The sequence below is a fragment of the Scardinius erythrophthalmus genome (assembly GCF_964197995.2).
Source record: "Scardinius erythrophthalmus genome assembly, chromosome: 9".
Lineage (NCBI taxonomy): Eukaryota > Metazoa > Chordata > Actinopteri > Cypriniformes > Leuciscidae > Scardinius > Scardinius erythrophthalmus.
The window spans coordinates 4,299,997-4,320,299 of record NC_138229.1 but is presented as its reverse complement, the minus strand read 5'-3'; the positions used below and the strand labels follow the sequence as shown (position 1 = coordinate 4,320,299).

At 36.1% G+C, this 20,303-nt stretch overlaps 1 protein-coding gene and 1 long non-coding RNA gene across 2 annotated transcripts in view; both read left to right on the top strand.

The window, feature by feature from the left end:
- Window positions 1–745, top strand: part of LOC308696599 (CUGBP Elav-like family member 5) — a gene marked incomplete at its 5' end in the record, with an annotated part of 179,909 nt that extends 179,164 nt beyond the window's left edge. The window contains one exon of the mRNA XM_081375438.1: window positions 574–745. Within this exon, the coding sequence (XP_081231564.1) occupies window positions 574–701 (128 nt within the window). The 3' untranslated portion in view covers window positions 702–745. The remainder of the gene's footprint in view (window positions 1–573) is intronic.
- A 12,424-nt stretch (window positions 746–13,169) lies between these two features.
- Window positions 13,170–15,513, top strand: LOC308695375. The gene is made up of 4 exons (XR_014030701.1): window positions 13,170–13,247; window positions 13,726–13,765; window positions 14,242–14,316; window positions 14,407–15,513. It is a non-coding gene; the product is annotated as an uncharacterized lncRNA (long non-coding RNA).
- Window positions 15,514–20,303: the final 4,790 nt, after the last annotated feature.

The window sequence follows — 20,303 nt, the reverse complement described above, 5'->3', positions numbered from 1 at the left end:
ATGGCAGAAAGAATGTAAACTGATATTTCCTACTGACACACTACAGCAAAGATATAAATAACTGACTTAAAACCATTTTTTTTTGGGGGGGGGGGGGGATTAACATGCCTAAGACTTTTGCACAGTACTGTATGTGTGTATATATATATATATATATATATAAACAGTTGCTTATATTTTTGTTTTGTTGCCATGCAGAGTTCTGTTTATTAAAACAATAAAAACACATATGGCTTCCTGTATGAACACCTAATGTTAGACTATCATTCTTGCATTGTGTTTTAAACCATGCATTATGTTTCAGTTAGCATATTATCAGCCAATTGGCAATTAACCCCTTTTATTTGCACACCAAAGCCATTTTTTAATGCATTCGGTGTTTGCCAAATGTTCATTTTTTGGGACCCAGGGTGTGTGTGTGTGTGTGTGTGTGTGTGTGTGTGTGTGTGTGTGTGTGTGTGTGTGTGTGTGTGTGTGTGTGTGTGTGTGTGTGTGTGTGTGTGTGTGTGTGTGTGTGTGTGTGTGTATACTCATAATCGGCACAGTCTCATCCAGACTCTATCTTCTCTGCAGGCTTCGTGAGCTTTGATAACCCCGCCAGCGCTCAGGCTGCCATCCAGTCCATGAACGGCTTCCAGATCGGCATGAAACGCTTGAAAGTGCAGCTGAAACGGCCGAAGGACGCCAGTCGTCCATACTGACCACAACCAGGGATGCACACGTGCACTCTCAGCCATTAGGAGAGGTAGGACACAGCACACGGATCAAAAAGTCAATATTTTAATGATGGATGCCAGAGCTGTCCATCATAACATGTTTGGCTTTCTTGACTCATTCTGAGTGTTTCATCCCTCTTTTGCAATAAATTAGTTATGCTGATCTAAGTAGGCTCAGTCTTTATTAAAAATATTTTGTTCTCCAGTTGTACATTGGCTTTGTAAAAAAAAGCATTAATAATTGTTTAATAATAATTTTATAATAGTCTTTTCTCTAAAGGAAAAGGCAGTTTAAGTTGCTTTTGTTAATTTGCAAACATGTTAACATTTTGTCTAAATAGTGATGATTTTGAGAAGCATGCTGTAAGGATTAAGTATAGTTTACAATTCTGTAATATTATTTATTCATTGTAATTATCGGCAAACAGATAATATCACGCCTTATTTTTTTATTTCGAACAGTAACATTTATCTCAGTACAATATTGTATATCGAGTATTAAACAGGTACATATCCTTTCTAGTATATACATTCTAAATCATAATTGAAAACTAATATGGCATACAAACTGATACAATACAAATTAATATTCAATTATCATAACTGTAATAATATTTTGTTTTATAAACAAAGTTTCTTCTTTATAATCATTTCTAATGTCTGATTTTGCAAGTGTTTTTGACAGCAATAATTTTTTTTTACAAAAAAAATAAAAAATTATTGTTGTTGTTTTTATACTTTATAATAATTACTTATTGAAAATTATTATGCATAATAATTATATCAGCCATTCTAATGGGCCACAATGAGACATAATTATCAGCCAAAATGTCTGTTTTGAGTCAGTTTTGAGTATAAGGGTGTGTTCACACTTGTAGTTCGGTTTGCTTGGTTTGTTTGATCCGGACCAAATACAAAATCATTTAGTCCTGGTCCGCTTAGCGTTCACATTGACATTTTAACACCGAACCTAAAGCTACTGAACCTAAAGGCAACCCGATTGGTCGGCTTTTATGATATATATGTGACCCTGGACCACAAAACCAGTCACATGGGTCAATTTTGTGGCTATTGCCACAAATATACCTGTGTGACATGTGACTGCTTTCGTGATCCAGGGTCACATATTTCGCGACAGACACAATGCTGTGTTCTGGGCTAAATACACTCTCTGTGTGTGCGTAGCTACATATGATATATTCTGACCAGCTGAGAACTCATTTCTCACCACAAACGAACCGCTCCAGTGTTCGTTTGAAAGCGTACCGAGACCAGCTTTTGGACCAAGTCTCGGTACGCTTGTGTAGTTCGCTTTTGGAGCGCACCCGAGTGCGACTGCAGCATTCACACCAGCCCAAAGGAACCGCACCAAGAGGGAAAACAGCAGAACAAAATGAGACAGGTGTTAAAGCACCCTAAAATGTGTAAAGGAGTCAAAACAGCGTCAGGATTCCCTCCGTCACACACACCAAGATCTGCTGTGAGGAGACACGCTTCTGATGCCTGAACTGAACTGTGATGAGCAACATCACGACTGTGATTAGAAAAACAGGTGTGCTTGAGCATTCTGTCCTTTTTAGGGTCGCATCTTCCTGTTTTTGGTTCGTTTCCATGTCTTTGGTCCGCGTTGTGTTCATATATCAGTCGAGCCGCACCAGAGTTAGTTTGAAGCGGATCGAGACTCGCCTCTTCAGCTTGTTTGGTGTCTTATTCACACTTATTCTAATGAAGCGCACTAACAGAGCAATCGCACAAGGGTTCGTTTTAATCCAAGCAAACATGCCAAGTGTGAACACATCCTAAAAGAGTGTGCTGAATGAAGTCATCTTTCCTTTAAAGCCGCAAACGTCTCTGATAAACTCTCCCGGCAAACAGTCAAATGTTTTGTGGATGATGCAATCTATCAGCACACCTGCATCATGTCATCTCTCCGAATCCTTCCATCATGTTGAATGTGATGTCAAGAGTTTTAGCTTCCCACGGCTCTCGCCGTGACTGATGGCTCCTGGTTCCACATCCAGGTATCAAGCTGTCAAGCCTTTCTCCCGAGTCAAACTCATCTGACATCTCTCTCTCTCTCTCTCTCTTTCTCTCTGCCAGGTTTTGAACAGTTGTAGTCTTGACGTTTTGACGGATGGAAACTTTTCTTGAAAAACTAACACACGAAAAAAAAAAAAACTACACAAAAAAACACATGGAGAAGCAAACAAAGGGAGTTTTGAGAAGCATATCGGATTTAAGGAAAGCGTGTGTTTCCACAGCGATGAAAGACTGGCGTGCCGGGGGCGAAGACGAGGACGAAAACAAATAAACTGGAAAATGCTATATACCGAACACTTTGAAAGAACAGTGCATGGCTGGGACTGGTAGAGTTACTAAAGCAAAAGACGGATCCATGCACATATCAAGAGACAGTCGTAGCTTTTATTTGCGAGGAATAATGAGGGTTTAACGGTAAAAATGTGTATATGACACTGACGCAGTATAACTCTCTCTCTCTATCTCTCTCTCTATCTCTCTCTCTCTCTCTCCCAGAGGACCAAATCTTTTTAATCTCTGTCGGTACCGTAACCATGTACAAAATTACCACCGATCGATTATCTTACGCTACATACATGCTACTTCATATAATATGCCAATTAAGAGTTAGACACAATTAATTCAGGGTGTATAGTGTAGGTATACGGGGACTTGAGGTGTGTTTTATTGAAAACCTTTTGCGAAAACCTAGTTTTTCCGGTGCAAAAGCGTCTAAAGGTCTTTGATAGATGATGTTTAGTGGGGTATTTTAGGCTATTGTTATAGACTATGAAGTGTGTTGATATTGAATTGGGCTGTTCATCTTCCACGTCTCGTTTCAGAAAGATGCCGGCTGGAGAAAAGGGCATTTGATCCTTCGCGATATCATTTAACTCATGCACATACTGTAAACAGAATGACCACAGCGAACATATACAGTAACCAGATATTTTTGCCAAACAACAGCTCTTGTTTCTGAGCTTCACAGTTTCACAAGGAAATATCTCTCTAGTGATATTTTCCCATGCACCATCAGAACTCCCAGTGGCTGCTTTTAACATTGTATCTGAGGATTTCATAAAGTCTCAGTGATCTTTGGATTGTTATTGACTGGATCATGTTAGCCTTTATAATTATTATTATTTATTCTTTTATTTGTCAGCTTACCGAGTGCAATGCAAGGCTTACGTTAAAATTACTCTAAAATTTTATTGTACTTTTTTGTCAGCTTACCAAGTACACACAGCAAGATGTAATTAACATTACTCTCATTTATTTTATTTTATTTTATTTTATTTTATTTTATTTTATTTTATTTTATTTTATTTTATTTTATTTTATTTTATTTTATTTTATTTTATTTTATTTTATTTTATTTATCAGCTTACCAAGTGCACACCGCAATATTTAATTAACATTACTCTCATTATTTTATTTTATTTTATTTTATTTTATTTTATTTAAAAAAAAAAAATTTTATCAGCTTACCAAGTGCACACCGCAATATTTAATTAACATTACTCTCATTATTTTATTTTATTTTATTTTATTTTATTTTATTTTATTTTATTTTATTTTATTTTATTTTATTTTATTTTATTTAATTTAATTTTATTTTATTTTATTTATCAGCTTACCAAGTGCACACCGCAATATTTAATTAACATTACTCAGAATTTGTTTCATTTTATTTTATTATTTTTTATTTTATTTTATCAGCAAACCAAGTGCACAGCAAGGCTTACATTAACATTACTTTTATTTCTTTTTAAATGTATTTATTTTTCCAGCTTACCAAGTGCAGAGCGAGGCTTACATTAAAATTACTCAGAATTTTTATATTTATTTACAATAACATTACTCTATACTAACATTACTACTCTACGTTTATTGTGTTTTATTTTATTTTAGTTCTAAGTCATACTTTAACATTACTGTCAATTTATCCGTTTGTTTTATTTTATTTGACTTTGCTACATTGTATATTAGCTTACTTACCGTTGCATTAAATATGCATAATGCTGAACATACAGCTGTCACTATCACTATTTACAACTATTGAACTGAATGGTTGCTCTAGTTACTTCTGTCCTAAACATCTGAAGATACCTGAGGCTTTACTGAATCCTCTAAAGCGAGGTAAATCAGCCAGAGAAAGAGGTTTTGGCGGTGCGCGCTGCAGTGATGTTTCCACTGTGAAAACGGGCTGTTTTGAGATAGAATTCAGGAAAATCTTTCATTTAGAAACAGCCTAAAATCGTGCCATAGTTAAGCTTTGAATTTGTTTCAGTGGCTTACACTGATATGCTGTTTGCCAGAAGGGCCTTCTAGAACATTTATATTAGACAAATCAAACCATTTTACAGCGTAAAACACAGCACACAGAGATATCACGTCTCGGAAAACCACGAGAGACACTTTTAAAGACAGTAGTTCTCTTCTATTCATGCTTTATTCAGGTATTTCATGCGTTATTACACTTAAATGAACTTCGTAATTGCTCATAGTTACACTGTATTGTGCATGCCTATGTAAATGTAGTACTAATGTAGAGCCAGGCCACAGTTACGGCCTAAACGGCCAAGAAAAACGAGAGAAGTGATGTAAAGGAACAAAAAATGTATGAAAAATAGTGTTTAGAGGTGAAAACTTATAGAAACAAACCAGTGAGGCCACATCACCACCTGCCAAACATGCTAACATTTATTTGAAGTCAACATGAAATCCAAATGGACCCGGTTTACTTTCTTCATACACGTTTCTGGTGTTATTTTGAATGATTCAGCAGTGCATACAATTGCAAAAACCCGAAAAGATCAAATTAAATGGCGAACCCCACATTTCATGTTCTCTAGGAAGTATGATTAAACCTAAAATAGGTTGCAAAACACTTCACTTCATGCTCGGTTGTTTTGACCCACAGAAACTGTTAAAACTGTTTGGACCAAACCCATTACATCAGATATCTTTCTGTCTTCACACGATCAGTCAACCGTGCAAATGTGCCACGTGCCACACAAGCGCAGTTTCCTCCAATCAAAACAAGTCATTTGCTCCCTGCAGTCGGACCATTAATATTTTGTCAGGAAAAGAGAGCTGCCGCTCGTCTAGGAGCTAAAATGACTGGACAGCTTTACAGGTCAAACACAGTACGTGATTTAATATTTAAGCAGAAATGAGCAAAGTTTTGCAGGATGGATGATGTGACTGATGTGTCAACGCAAAACATCAAACTGTTATGACAGGTTTCCCTTCAGGAATGGATGAATCTCACCGAAAAAAGGTTTAACATCATTTTAATTATACATATATATATATATATATGAAGAGTTCAGATGCAAAAGCCTCAAGTACCATCTGAAATTTTCTTCTAGAATGATAATTTTCATAAAGCTTGTATATTTAAGGTCAGTAATTTCACTTAAATGACAATTAATAGGTAATTTTCATTGTCATTTAAGTGAAATTACTGAACTTAAATACACAAGCTTGATAAAAATTATCATTCTAGAAGAAAATTTCAGATGGCAACTCTTCATATATATATATATATATATATTGAAATGTTTGACATTATTTTCATGACAATTTAGCACATTTTCCTGCCAGGCAAATGTTCATTACTGTAAAGCAAAAATCATCTCATCATTATTATTATAATTGTCGAGATTTATAATTAATACCATTTTCAGTTAGATCCTTATTGCTGTAACAATATCCAAAATAAAACTTTAAAATAGCTGTAATATAATGCTGTTTCATTTAAATCAGAATAAATTAGCAACAAATATTATAATGATGTATAAATACTTGACTTTTTTATGAATTAAAATGAGATTATTCCCAATCGCAATGTTTTATTATGTTAATGAGATTCTGGGAGGGGAATGTCCTTATTTGCCATGAGAATTGTCAACAAAAAATCTTAATGGTCTTAAAATAAGCTTTCTTTTTCATCCATAATGCAGAATGGATCATAAAAACTAGGCCTCACACACACACGCACACAAATGCACAGATAATAGTTGCACAAACATTACTGTGGCTCAAGCGGGACGCCTGCCATCTGTCTGTCAGAACTGAAATTAGTAATCAGGGACAGAGCAGGTTTTCAATTAAACACCAATCAGATGATCACAGTGGAAGGTGACTATATAATCAGCATTCAAGGGCACTTCTGTTCACTTCCATTCAGTCAGTTTTTAACACTGTGAAATTGAACTGTTAAAGTGATATCATCATTCTGAGACTGGACCCAGTGAATCATGGATGTGTTTGGAAGAGTGTGTACCGTACTCTTTTTGCAGTATGTCTGTGTGCTGTTCTTTTCTGTCTCTGCTACATTTGTCGAATACACAGTATGCAACAAGGTAATACCCTAGCCATTAAATTCGCACCTTAGCAACCACCTTGCATTGGTATCACTCACATTTTCACAGATTGACACAGTAGGTAGTGTGCAGTGTGCATTACGCAGTATACTAGTATTCTACTCTGAACACTGCAAAAATTATTTTCACTCAGTATTTTTGTCTTGTTTTCCAGTATTAATATTCCTAAATCAAGATACATTTCCTTGAGAAGCTAAATGACTTAAGATATTAAATCTAAAAAATTGTGTTTTTGCGTAAAACAAGAAAAATATCTGTGAAATATAAAGAATCAAGAAAATTTTCTTACTCCACTGCCAGGCATTTTTTTCTTCTTGTTTTCAGCATAAACACACAAAATTTAGATACATTTTTCATGAAGCAAAGCTTAATGGGCCCTATCTTGCACCCAGCGCAATTGACTTAGTACACCGACGCATGTTTCATTCCTATTTTGCACCCGACGCACAGCGGACTTTTCCCTCCACAGACTCACGTCGGTATACTTGGAAATACACTTGCGCTCCCAGGGGCGGTTCAGCGAAAAGAGGAGGCGTGTTCCGGCGCAAATGTTCCCTGGTGCTATTTTGTAGGTTTAGAAAACAATTCCACCACTGACCAGGAAAAACCTAGTCTAAAGTCAGTGGCGCGTTGCGCATGTTATTCAGATGCTATTTTAAGGGCGCATGCTTGGCCATAATGTAGCGTGTGCACAACACACTTTGATTCTCTCATCTACACAGAAGCAGCAGTTTTCATTTTTTGCAAATCATAAATTATTACAAGGAAAAATATTACCACACGAGGGAAATCATTGTGGTGTCCATGAAGATGTGAAAAAATAGGCATAAATCTAGCTTACACATTTACCCAAATTAATATACGCCTGTTTAACCGAAGCTAATTTGGGTGGGTTTCTCCATCCCCAATGTCACTTCTCTGTGTTTTACGGCCCTGACGAGAACGTCGGTCTCCTCGGCTGTGAACCGCTCCTGGCAAATCCGCCGTTATAATAGCAATCCGCCATGGAACAAGCATGCCTGCTCTTAAAGGGAATGTGAGATGACGCTCTGATTGGTTTATTTCACGTTACACCCAAACCACACCTATGAGTAATGAAGCTACTTCAGACCAACACATTTTAGATTTGCGTCGGGCGCAAGAGTCATTTATCCCGCCTGTATAAGAGCAACAGCGCCCGAGATCCGCCCACAAAGTTACTTGCGTTTCGCGCTTGATACTTGCGTTTCAGATCGTTAAAATAGGGCCCAATATCTTAAAGGTGCTGTATGTTATTTTTTGACTGTGCTAAAGCATAAAAATGCCATAAAATATGGTAACTAAATAAAATAAATGATTAAAACCCTAAATTAAATTGTTCATCATATAAACCGCTCAATTCATATGGATTAGATCTCTTTATGAACTTTTTGAAGCGTCAAAGTCGTAGTTGCTCAGACTGTCAATGGAGGGACAGAAATCCTCAGATTTCATCAAAAATATCTTCATTTGTGTTCTGAAGACGAACGAAAGTCGGAACGACATGAGGTTGAGTAATTAATGACAGAATTTTTGGGTGAACTATCCCTTTAAGTAATTTTGCTTCTCAAGTATCTAAATGTATCTTGATTTAAGAATGTTTAGATATGTGTAGGCTTCTGGAAAATAAGATCTAAAATACTAAATAAATAATAACTCAACAACAGAGCATTCCTAGCCGTGCGGCAGCCGTTCCACGCAGTGGCACATGTGTCTGGATGTTTCTAAACCTGTGGCTCATACTAACATACATGCTGTACAAAAGTGAATTCTCATGCTCTATTTCAATTTTTATTCTATTTATTGCCAAAAAAAAAAAAAAAAGAAGAGAAAACTAGTTCTTTCATAGCTTGCCCTGCCTATAGTTCTTTAAATCACTCTTTGTGCATGCTAATTGCTAGAGACGTAGAGAGACATTTTTATAGTAAAAGACATAGAAAACATAAAACTGCACCATTTTTTTGTTTTTGTTTTTCAGCCAATACCTCCACGGGTAACAGTCGAAGCTTAGCGGAGGTAACGGTTTCGAGTTTTTAACGTGTTATCATGCAGTAAGGATATCATGGAAACATAGCGCTGCGCAGAGCGTCCAAACCAACACCGTGTGTTTGGACTCGCTGGACATGCTCTTCAGGGTTTGGGCTATTTTGGGAGTATGTTTTACAAACTGTGTTTTTTTTTTTTTTATTCATATGATGTTACTACCTGAACTAAGCCATGTCCTCTTCCTTCATACTCCCCATATACTGCCATAGTCCTCTGCTAGAGCCAACGCTGCATACAGTATCAAAACACACAAACCTCAAGCTTTCAATCCATGTTTGCTTTCTTTCCTGCATTTTTTGATAGATTGATTTGTTCCAGTCAATACTCGGAATGTTTTGTACAGAAGAAAATGGTTTGATTTAGGATGTTATAGATTAATCTACTGGAATGATATTCCTATGAATGGTTGGACTCTTTATATAAATATATACGTCAAGTTATTGAATGCATAGGGATGGGCTCATGAAATCTGTCTTCTGTATTTGTTGGGAATATTGATAGCACAGAACGCTTCTTTCAGGTACAATGGGGATTCATGCAAAAGCTCCCGGGCGTTTTCAGTCACGACTGATCCAGGATCAGCTCTACGTATGAGAACAACACAAGACCTGGATCGGGACGGAGAACAACTCGGGTCGGCTTTGCTATATGGACGATTGTGTTATATCTTAGGGTTTCTTAGCACAATATACAAACAGATGTAAGCTAAATAATGAATCTATGTTTAAATGCTATGGAGGGAAGTGTGGGACACAACCAGATGTTCCCGTAAAACATCTGCACGACGAGTTTAAGAGGTGTAAAGGAGCAAACCTTCCTAGTGGTTTCATTTCTGAAGAACAACAGACCAGTTTTGTCCCATTATCTTCCCTCTTGAACTTGCTGCTTTGACAATTAAATGTGTAAAAGGTTTTAATTACGGTGTTCTATTTATTGTTTCGGTCATTAATTTATTTGATTTTTTTTTTTTATTATTAGAATTTGATCATTTGCATTTGTTTATTTATATATTTATGTATGAACTCTTAAGTTTATCATTTCTGACATAATGTGTATAAATGATGCTTATTGGGGCTTTTTCTGTCTTTCTTCTTTTTTCAATTTTACAATAAAAATGATAAATGCTTACCAGCACTCTCGGATCATTCATTGTATAAATATGTATGATCAATAAATCATGACAACATATGTAAGTTCTACGAGATTCACCAACCCTAGAATTTACATAAACCCCGCCCCCTGAACAGAATATGCTAATCAATGACTAGAAGATAACTACACATAAGCTACATACATTTGTCAGCTAACCATTCAGAAATGGCCTGTTGCTTCTACATGTTGTCACTTCTTCTTGAGTCTCTCCATCATTGTCTGACTTCGGTTTGAACATAAAAGGTTAAAAGTTTTTGAAATTTTCAGTGCATGTGTGTGTGAGGTAAAAGAACACGAGCTCTTGAAGCTCCGCCCCCTGTGCCAGGAGCAGCAATTAATTTGCATTTAAAGGGACAGACACAAAACGGTGCTCACCCTCAAAACGTGACAACTTTAACATGCTATATAAAAATATCTGTGGGGTATTTTGAGCTAAAACTTCACATACACACTCGGGGGACATCAGAGACTTATTTTACATCTTGTGAAAAGGGCATTATACCACCCCTTTAAAATAATTTCAAGGGGACGTAGAATTCAGAAACTCTTGTTATTAGCGACACCGGTGGCCGTTAAGTGAACTGCAGCAGCTCTTACTGCTTGTGCTCACTGCTCGTAACTTACAACAAGAGGCTGAACTGAATGTGATTCAATGACCCGATATATTCACGGCTCATTTCTTTTTTGTTCTTTGCTTAAAAGTAAAAAAGTTGGAAATACCTTTGCACTTTGCAGCGATATATAGGAACATCTAGACGCCGTCCACGCTACGTTCAGATGAACAGGCCTTATATGTGTTGCACACTTTCCTCTCAACAAAATAAACACTAAACAAAAATGACAGAGCGTTAAAGAAAGCATCTGATCATATCGATGTGGATATGTTTGCACCATTCCTGCGATTCTCCGACATGTCGATAGATGAGGTATTAAAAGTTACACTGTTATGATAGTTTGATTATAAAGTAGGCTATATTTGAGACAATATACATCTAGCTATGTGAGACTATAGTTTGAATTAATCCATTTTCTGTGCATGACACACTGACATTTTATAGCTAGTACAAAATGTCTCTTTCGGCATTATCCTGAACACTGTAAGGTAAGCATTAGTATCTTGTGTCGTTGAATGGAAGAGAGGCTCTCCAGCGCTTGTAAACATCACATCCTTTTGATTTTCCCGGCAAAAACGACCCTAGTTCTTCACATAAAAATCATTCTACAGGCTTTGCAGGCAACATTGGAAGTCGGGGAAGGTCTCGTTTTTTATTTTCGTTACAAGCTGCTCACACATTTGGCAATAAAAAGCGATTAAAGGAACATTCTTACACATCGCCCCTTAAAGTTGATGTGACTTGTACAAACAATTTGATTACTGTAGCCTACTTAAAAATTTAAGCCAGCATCTGAACTTTTTTAGTGTTGTGTTGATGCAGTCGCCATGTAAACATATAGCAATACAATGGAATAAATTATGGCTGCACAATATATCGAAATTATCGAAATATCGCAAATTAATATATCGCGATATGCATAATAATTTGGGTCATGAAGAAAAGACAAAGAGAAAATCACTCACTGCTCTTGGCTGAATAACTTTTGTAGCTTTAATAAGAGTCAGGATATATTTAATTCATACAGTGAAAACTAAGCAGTGTTTTATTTTTACATTTGATTATTCAGTTTCTGTTGTTGAATAAACCTAATGTAGGCCTTCCTGAAACACTAAACCCCGTGGTTTACACTGATGTTAAAATAACACTTCTTACGCTACAGTAAAACACTGCAGCAAAAAAAATGTGAAACACGTATGTTATATCATTTTAAATATATTTTAAAGAAAAAAATTTTTTACACACTTTAAGCATTATCCTATCGCATATCGAATATCGCATTATTTAATGAGTTATCGCATATCGCATTTTTCTTCAATATCGTGCAGCCCTAAAATAAATTATGTTTGAAAGGTTTAAAATAATTCAAACAAAGAAACACATTCCGATTATAATTCTGATTATACACTGTAAAAACTAAAGGAGCCTCAAATATCCTGTCGGATACTCAAGGAACTTAAAAATGTAATTTAAGTGCCTCAAAGCTCTTTCTCCTATAGTAGGGTTACTGGAGGAGCATTGACAATATTTGAGGTTCTTGCTGGAACTTATGGGATCCTTTAAGCACTTTGTATTTAGTTCAGAGGTTCTGGAGTCACCTTTTCATTACCATGAGACCTCGAAGTGCTTTGGGGGAAAATACAGGAACTTGAATGTGATAAAAGGGTTATTGGAAGATCTTTTAACATTTAAGTGGTTCCTGGAGGATCTCTTATGTTAAAGCCAGCATCTGGAGGAACCCAGTGGTTCAGTGAGGCCAGAATGAGATTATTATTATCCAATTATTACTTAAGTTTGATTCAGTATACATACCCAGGTGAAAAATACGTAGGCTACTATTAAAAATGTACTTCAGTGTGTTTTTAGTAGGCCTTCAATACAAATATAACCTACTTTAATGCATTTTAATACATTTAACAGTAGCCTACGTCTTTTTCACCTGGGTAGCTTACATTTATTTAGTAGCTATAGGCCTGTTTTATTGATTAATTTAAACCTTAAACAACAACACTAAATAATAATAATATTAATAATAAAAATTCATTAATTATTGTTGAATAAATAATAGTAATAAAATAATATTTTTTACTTCTTCATAAATGATTATTTGAAGAAGAAGAACCAGGAGGATAAAGGTTTTATTCAGTCACGAAACTGCTGCTATTCCTCTGCTGTCGTCGCTTCAGTGATGCTCGCGCGCAACAAAGCTCAGCTGATCGACGTCATCGACTTTGAAAGTAACGGCTCTCCTCATCAAAGCTTCCGCTGTTTGTTCGGCTCTCCGTTACAAGGTTTGTAAACTCGCCAAAGAAATATAAATACTCACTATATATTCAAACACACATATATATAAACTAAATGTATTATACATTACTACGTTTTTACAGTGTTTACCACTCGTTTATTGTACAGTATCTGGTATGAAGGTTTTAGCCGCGATGCTAACTACGTTGATCTAATGAACAAATGGAAACTATTTACTTATTGTCTTAGATTGATTTAAATTTAGTCATTCAATTCAACATATTCTGTACAACTGTGTCTTCAAATTGCTGATATACAGCCTAACTAATTTAGCTGATTCCTGCTGTCATCATTGGCGTTTGTTATGAATAACAAAAGCAGGTTAATATAGTTTGGTCTGTTTTTGTTTAGCCTAACTTTACTTAATACAGGTGCCCTCATTCTCTCACATACCATTTTGAATCCATTTAGTGGTCAATAAATATTATGTTGTGAATAACCAGCTTTGTTATTTTGTTTCCCCAGAACAACCAGTACAATGTTTCAGTGGCAACATTGAATTACAGTAAGTACCTGCACCACATGCAAGTACTTTATTACTATGAACTCTGTGTGCAATTGTATTGTTTGACTGTGTACTTGTTTTTTAATCAGTTATTCTCTGAAAATCTCAAATCTCATTCATGTTACATCATGTAATATCACAGGTTTGGAGCCAATAATGCTATGCATGTTTTATAGGCTATACCTTAATCATATGGATTTGAATATAAGACATTTGAACCCTGAATTATAACTTCAAGTTTGGTCTTTTTCGGCAAAAAAGGGAAAAAGCTATTAAATGGCTTCATAAGACTTACAACACAAACCATAACACATGAGTTGTGAATTCATTGATTATTTTTAGGATATTTTCTGGGACATTTTTGGAGCTTAACCATTTTTACATAAATTGTTGCATTGAATTAAACTAGACAAGTGTGCATAAGAATGGTTACATGAATGATTTACACAATTTTTTTCTGCTTGTGTTTCATGCAGTGAAACTGAATGGTGACTGGGGTTGCATTATGCCTGAGATCTGCTTTTGGGTTCCACAGACAGAAAGTCAAACAGGTTTGGAACGTCACTAGGCTGAGGAAATTATTTAAATTTCACAACTATCACTTTAATAACCTTACTAATAGTACATTTTGTACTTTGCAGGGACCTCGGTAAGCTGAAATACAAGTTTGAAGTTTGAACAAGAATAAAAATCCTCCTGTAGACCTGAAAATCATTGAAGTGCCTGGACCATCCACCAGAAAAGAAGAAAAACAAACAAAAAAAGAAGCTGATGCACCTTTTCACTTTTCTAACTCGTTAAGTACCTCACATGTCCCTTGTGAAGATTTTATAATTGATTGCATTTTATGTTGCAGTGAGTAAATGTGCGTCACATTTGTGAATTTCGTGAAATTACACAGGCAAAAAGGTCCATTGACCATTGTCAGCAGTGTAGCGATGTAATGTATGAACCACCACTCAAAATTGCTGATCGTGTGGATTCTTATTGAAATGACTGAATTCACCAGTGAACATTCACAGAACAACAGATAATTTTACTGCACCTTAACTCTGTTAAAATGGAAAATGTTTTCTGCTTGTTGTAAGGAATACTGTTTCCGGGTCGAAGCCTCTACTTCTACTTCCTTTATCTTGTTTCTAGATATTGAGAATACTCAACAACCATTTATGAGCACTGTTGATTCAAGTCACACATTTAAGCTTTTCAAAAACCATAGTGTACATTACAGTCTCCAGTCTCACGGCATCCCAGACTTCAACATTTTATGATTCAAAATAGCTGAATAGCTAAACCATCTGAGATTTCGGAATAGAGATAAAGGTTAGGATCATAATTTTCAGGAATATTACAGAACAATGAGTGCATATTAGCACTGTTGTTGTTTTTTTGGCATCTGAGAGAGCTTTTGGACTTGGAAACAGTGATGTCAGACTAACCATCGGACTGAAACACAAATGTTTTAAAGTTAAGTGAAGATGGACATTTTTAATTAGTCAATTTTAATTTTTTACATTGATTTATTACATGGAACATGTGTTTTCTATGCATTTTGTTGAGATGTCTTTTCTTGTGTAGCCTATTGTATACACATGGTTGATTATTCATGTTACTTATGTATTATGCAATTTTTTGTCTGTGTATTCATTGATATTAATCTATTACTTGCTTTTTTCGCCAAGTGCATTGAAGTGTATGTATAAAAATGGATCTAAAATATGTAATAAACAATTCTTATTTTGTATTTGGTTCAGTTTGTTTATTATAATAGAAGTTTATGGTAACCGTAGTAACAACATGAAATTAATTTAATACAAATAAAATAAAAATAGAAATTTGGTTCCTGGAGGCACCCAAAGTGGTTCCACACAGTGCTTCATATAAGAGTTCCTCAGGAAACCTGTGTGGTTCCTCAGAGAACCGCCCCTTTTTAAAGGGTGCCTAGAGGATCTACAGACGGTTCCGCCGGTGTGGCGAAGTGAAGAACCCCAAAAGGTTCCTCCAGGCACCTTTAATTTTTACAGTGTAATTATGGGGGGCATTTTGTTTAGATTTAGCTAATATGTAATAAGATACATTTTTTCAACAGGATGTCAGCCAGTTTGTATGCACACAATAATCAATATTACCGGTAATACATTTTAATAGGTAATAGTTATGTAGGCTATTACAAAAAAAAAAAAAAATGAAATTCCGCCTAAAATATCATAATTTAAATATTTGTATTTATTTATATTTTGTCTCTTCTGTGCACCGCCATAATGCTGTTTTTACTTTAAAAAAATGTAGTTTAACCTTACGAACATAATTTTTTAAAATGTGACAAATTGACACATTGACTACAAACAAGACTATCTTGTAATGTTAAGACATTATGTTCAGACACACTGGCCTTGTACAAAAATACTGGTGTATAATGGTGTGTGGGGTCATGATATTTGCTATAAGGACATTTTTAGCTTTTTTTATTCTGAAACATTAATTAATGTCATATAATAATATATTGCATGTAGCCGTTTAAATGGTGATAGCACTAAACATGCTTTTAAAGAGATTTTGTATCATTATTATGTGTGGAAATCACAACTTTGGCAAATCCTATATGTTCCACAGAGGGAAAAAAAAGTCATGCAGGTTTGGAACGACATGAGGATGAGTAAATGATGACAGGTTTTTATTTTGGGGTGAAACATTTAAAGAGATGAAGTTCGAGATGACCTCTGCCGTTACTCCACACATTTATCCAATGAAAGAACGGGTTCCTTTCCTTTCAATGTGGCAGATATCAAACAGCAGTGACTCTTAAATACATTTAATGAAGAAACTGATGTGGAGGATGACTGAAAGCATCAGTTCATCTTTATTACTGTCAGTTAATGAGAATCAATCTCACTCTCATCTCATCTGAACTCTCTCAGGGTCACACATTATGAATTAGGATTATCATAATGAATTGTCTTAATATGACCCTTTCTTCGCAGAAGGTGAAAGTCTGACATGAGTTAAAAGTTTGAGGGCTCGGTCTGCAAGCGATATGAGAGAAAATACGACTGAGAGCGATAAACGGACAGATTGATTGTGTCGGAGCGTGAAGGACAAGCATCTCGTCTGCCGAGCCCTTATAAATCCTGTCTGTGGAGTAAAACAACATCTGAAGTTTAATAAGTTTGACTCCATGACAGATCAGTTGTACTCAGATGTTTCTCCTGAGAGAAAGAGAGTTTCAGCAGAGATCTCAACACTGTCTCAATAGAAGCATTGCTTACGCACATGTAAAATAACATGATCATCAAACATTAAACCGCATATAACTCAAAACTGCCTAACGCTGCTGAAGGAAATGTTGATGGACTTGATCTACTCCGTCTAGTTTTGATCATTGCTCTCGCTCTCAATCCCATCTGACTTTTTTTCCTGAAACTTACCCAAGTTGGAACAGTAGTATAAGTGCAAAAAGTGAACTATAAGTATAGTAAGTCATGTTCACTTAAAGAAAACATACAAGTACACTGAAAAAAATGATTTGTTGAATTTAATTAAAAAAAAAATATTGTAAGTGGTTGCATTCAATTGATTTTAGCTACATTTAAACAAATGCATTAAGTTGAACTTAATACATTTTAGTTCAACTTAATGCATTTGTTTAAATGTAGCTAAAATCAATTGAATGCAACCACTTTTTTCAGTGTATATACTTGCAGTATAAAACTACTAAACTAGTAGTTTACTGAGAGTATACTTCAAAGTGTACTTTCATAAACTAAAAAATGTGTTTGACTAGTAAACTATCAGTATACCTACTGTATAAGTTCACATTTAGTGTAGTTGAGGTACAAACGAAAAACTTAGTTTCTCAAAGTTTACTAGTGTTATAGGCTACTTAACGTATCCATACTTTATACACTAAAAAGCGGGCCAATTTAGTTCTAAGTAGTATTGAAACAGGACACTTGCAAGTCTAGTACATTGATATTAGTATACTTACATAAAGTATACTTAAACTTTACGAAAGTATACTTAATAAAATTAACTTTTTTTGCACGGGGATGGATCACTATGGAAGCTTGTTTCCGCCACAAAATAAAACATTTTAAAAGATAATTGCGACTTTTTTTCTCACAATTGCGAGATATAAAGTCAGAATTGCGTGAAATAAAGTCGCAAATGCGTGTTATAAAGTCAGAATTGTGAGATATAAAGTCAGAATTGCGTGTTATAAAGTCAGAATTCTGACTTTTTTCTCGCAATTGCGACTTTATATCACGCAATTCTGACTTTATAACACATTCTGACATCTTTTCTCAGAATTGTGAGCAGCGCCGCCGCTCCCACCACGCGCATCACGCGCTGTGCGTAGGGCACCAAGTGCTGAGGGGGCACCAAAAATAGCCTAATGAAAAAAAATTATAATGCCGATATTATTTCATTAGCCTATAGAAATATTATTAGGCACATTTTAGCCATGTATATGTAACAAAAAAGGGGGAACAAGATAATTTAATTGCTCTAGTCTAGAAAGTACCGCCCCCCCGCGTTGGATGGTCCGTGCCGGTTGTTCGCGCGGGCGCCTTTGCGAAGGACGCATTCAAGTTCGCGCTCGTGCGGACGAAGTTTGACAGACAGACAGTAGGCAACTTTTTTGGAAATGGCCACTAAAAGACAGCAGGAGTTAGGATCTGAGAAAAGAAATAATAAATAGAAACTGCGAGATGATGCCCGTACATCACTTGCAGGTAAGTCCATGTTTAATCATTCTTATATGGGAAATGTGCTGCATGTGCTGCTGCTAATCGTAACACGCCTCGAACTTGCTGACGTTAATGTTAGCAAACTATGTTATTATAACTTATAACTTCGGTGCAAGCTAAATTGAGATTTCACTGTTAAACATTACCTAATACAAAGCAATACATAGTATTAAGCAATACAAATAACTGACGCCAGCTAGCTGTTACTTTCTTTACTATCTTTCTTTAGATATTGAGCAGTAGTTTTAAGGTTTATTTTGACGTGACGGTGGTTAATACTTTCTCAGTAACAGTTAACGTTAGCAGTCAGTGCAGTGCACATGGTAGGCTAACAATTCCTGTTAAATATAGGCTATAAAAAATATAAAATGTCATTATGAATGATATAAAGCAAACATTACTGTTGAATTGTGTGCATTATTGCACCTCATTCTATTTTGCTTTTATATTATATTAGATTAGATTTTATCAGTTGATACATAAGGAATAAAGGGGGAGAACTCCTTGGCTGCCATGCTTTCAGTTTTAAATGTTTATAATTTTTTCCAGTATGAGATTCTTTGTTTGAATATTTTGTCTAATAAATGTAATTTATTCAAAGTGACATTGAATTTGGGAAAAACATGTCTGGATTATTTTGAGAATTTTTTTATTTTGCTATTCTGTTCACTGAAGAAAAGTTTGCACTTTCAAATGTGTAGTGTGTGTTGGCTATTCTATAGCCTATATGTTTACAAAGTCAGCAAAGCTGTGAAGATTTTGCTTTCTCTTTTTATAGTCAGGTCCGAATCTTCAAGATTGTGTAACCCTGTAGGCATTTTTGAGGAAAAGTTGTTATACCACATTTTTAGAAAGTTCAATGTCTCCTGAATAAGGATCCACCGTATAACATTGAAATAAGGGTCCCATTTTCTTGTAATTGTCATTGAAACAATAGGTGCATTATTCACAGCCAAAACACTACAGGTGGATAGGGTAAAAATTTTAAGTTATAGATATCACCATAAAACCTTTCCAGTTTTTCACTTACATAGAGACAGAAATTTTTTGTATTACAAGTTTTCTGAAATGTCATGTTTACATATGCAAATGAGGCATACCAGTATATATATATATAATTCGAGGGGCAGACATACCAGTTCGCGGATCTCCCTTTCGGGCTAGCCCTGTCTCTTCGCGTCTTCACAAAGGTTGTCGAGGCAGCCCTTGTTCCTCTCGACGACTGGCTGATCCTAGCTCACTCTCGAGACCAGGTTTGCGAACACAGGGACCTAGTGCTGCGGCACCTAGCTTGTCTGGGCCTTCGGGTCAACTGGGAGAAGAGCAAACTCTGCTCCGTGCAGAGGATCTCTTTTCTCGATATGGAAATCGACTCGGTCGCCATGTGCGTGCAGCTTATGAGCGTGTGCGCGCAGTCACTGCTAATTTGCCTTCGTCAGTTCGAGGGCAAGAGTGCGGTTCCACTGAAACTATTTCAGAGGCTCCTGGGGCACATGGCATCCGCAGCCGCAGTAACGTCGCTCGGCTTGCTTCATATGAGACCGCTTCAGCTTTGGCTTCGCGATCAAGTCCCGAGGTGGGCATGGCAACACGGCACGCTCCGAGTCCCAGTGACTGCCGTCAGACCTTCACCCCGTGGACGAACCTCAGTTTTCTATGGGCTGGAGTGCCCATAGAACGAGTTTCCTGGCATGTTGTTGTATCAACAGATGCCTCCATAATGGGCTAGGGCGCCATGTGTAATGGACATGCTGCCGCAGGCTCCTGGACAAGACCCCAGCGCCTTTGGC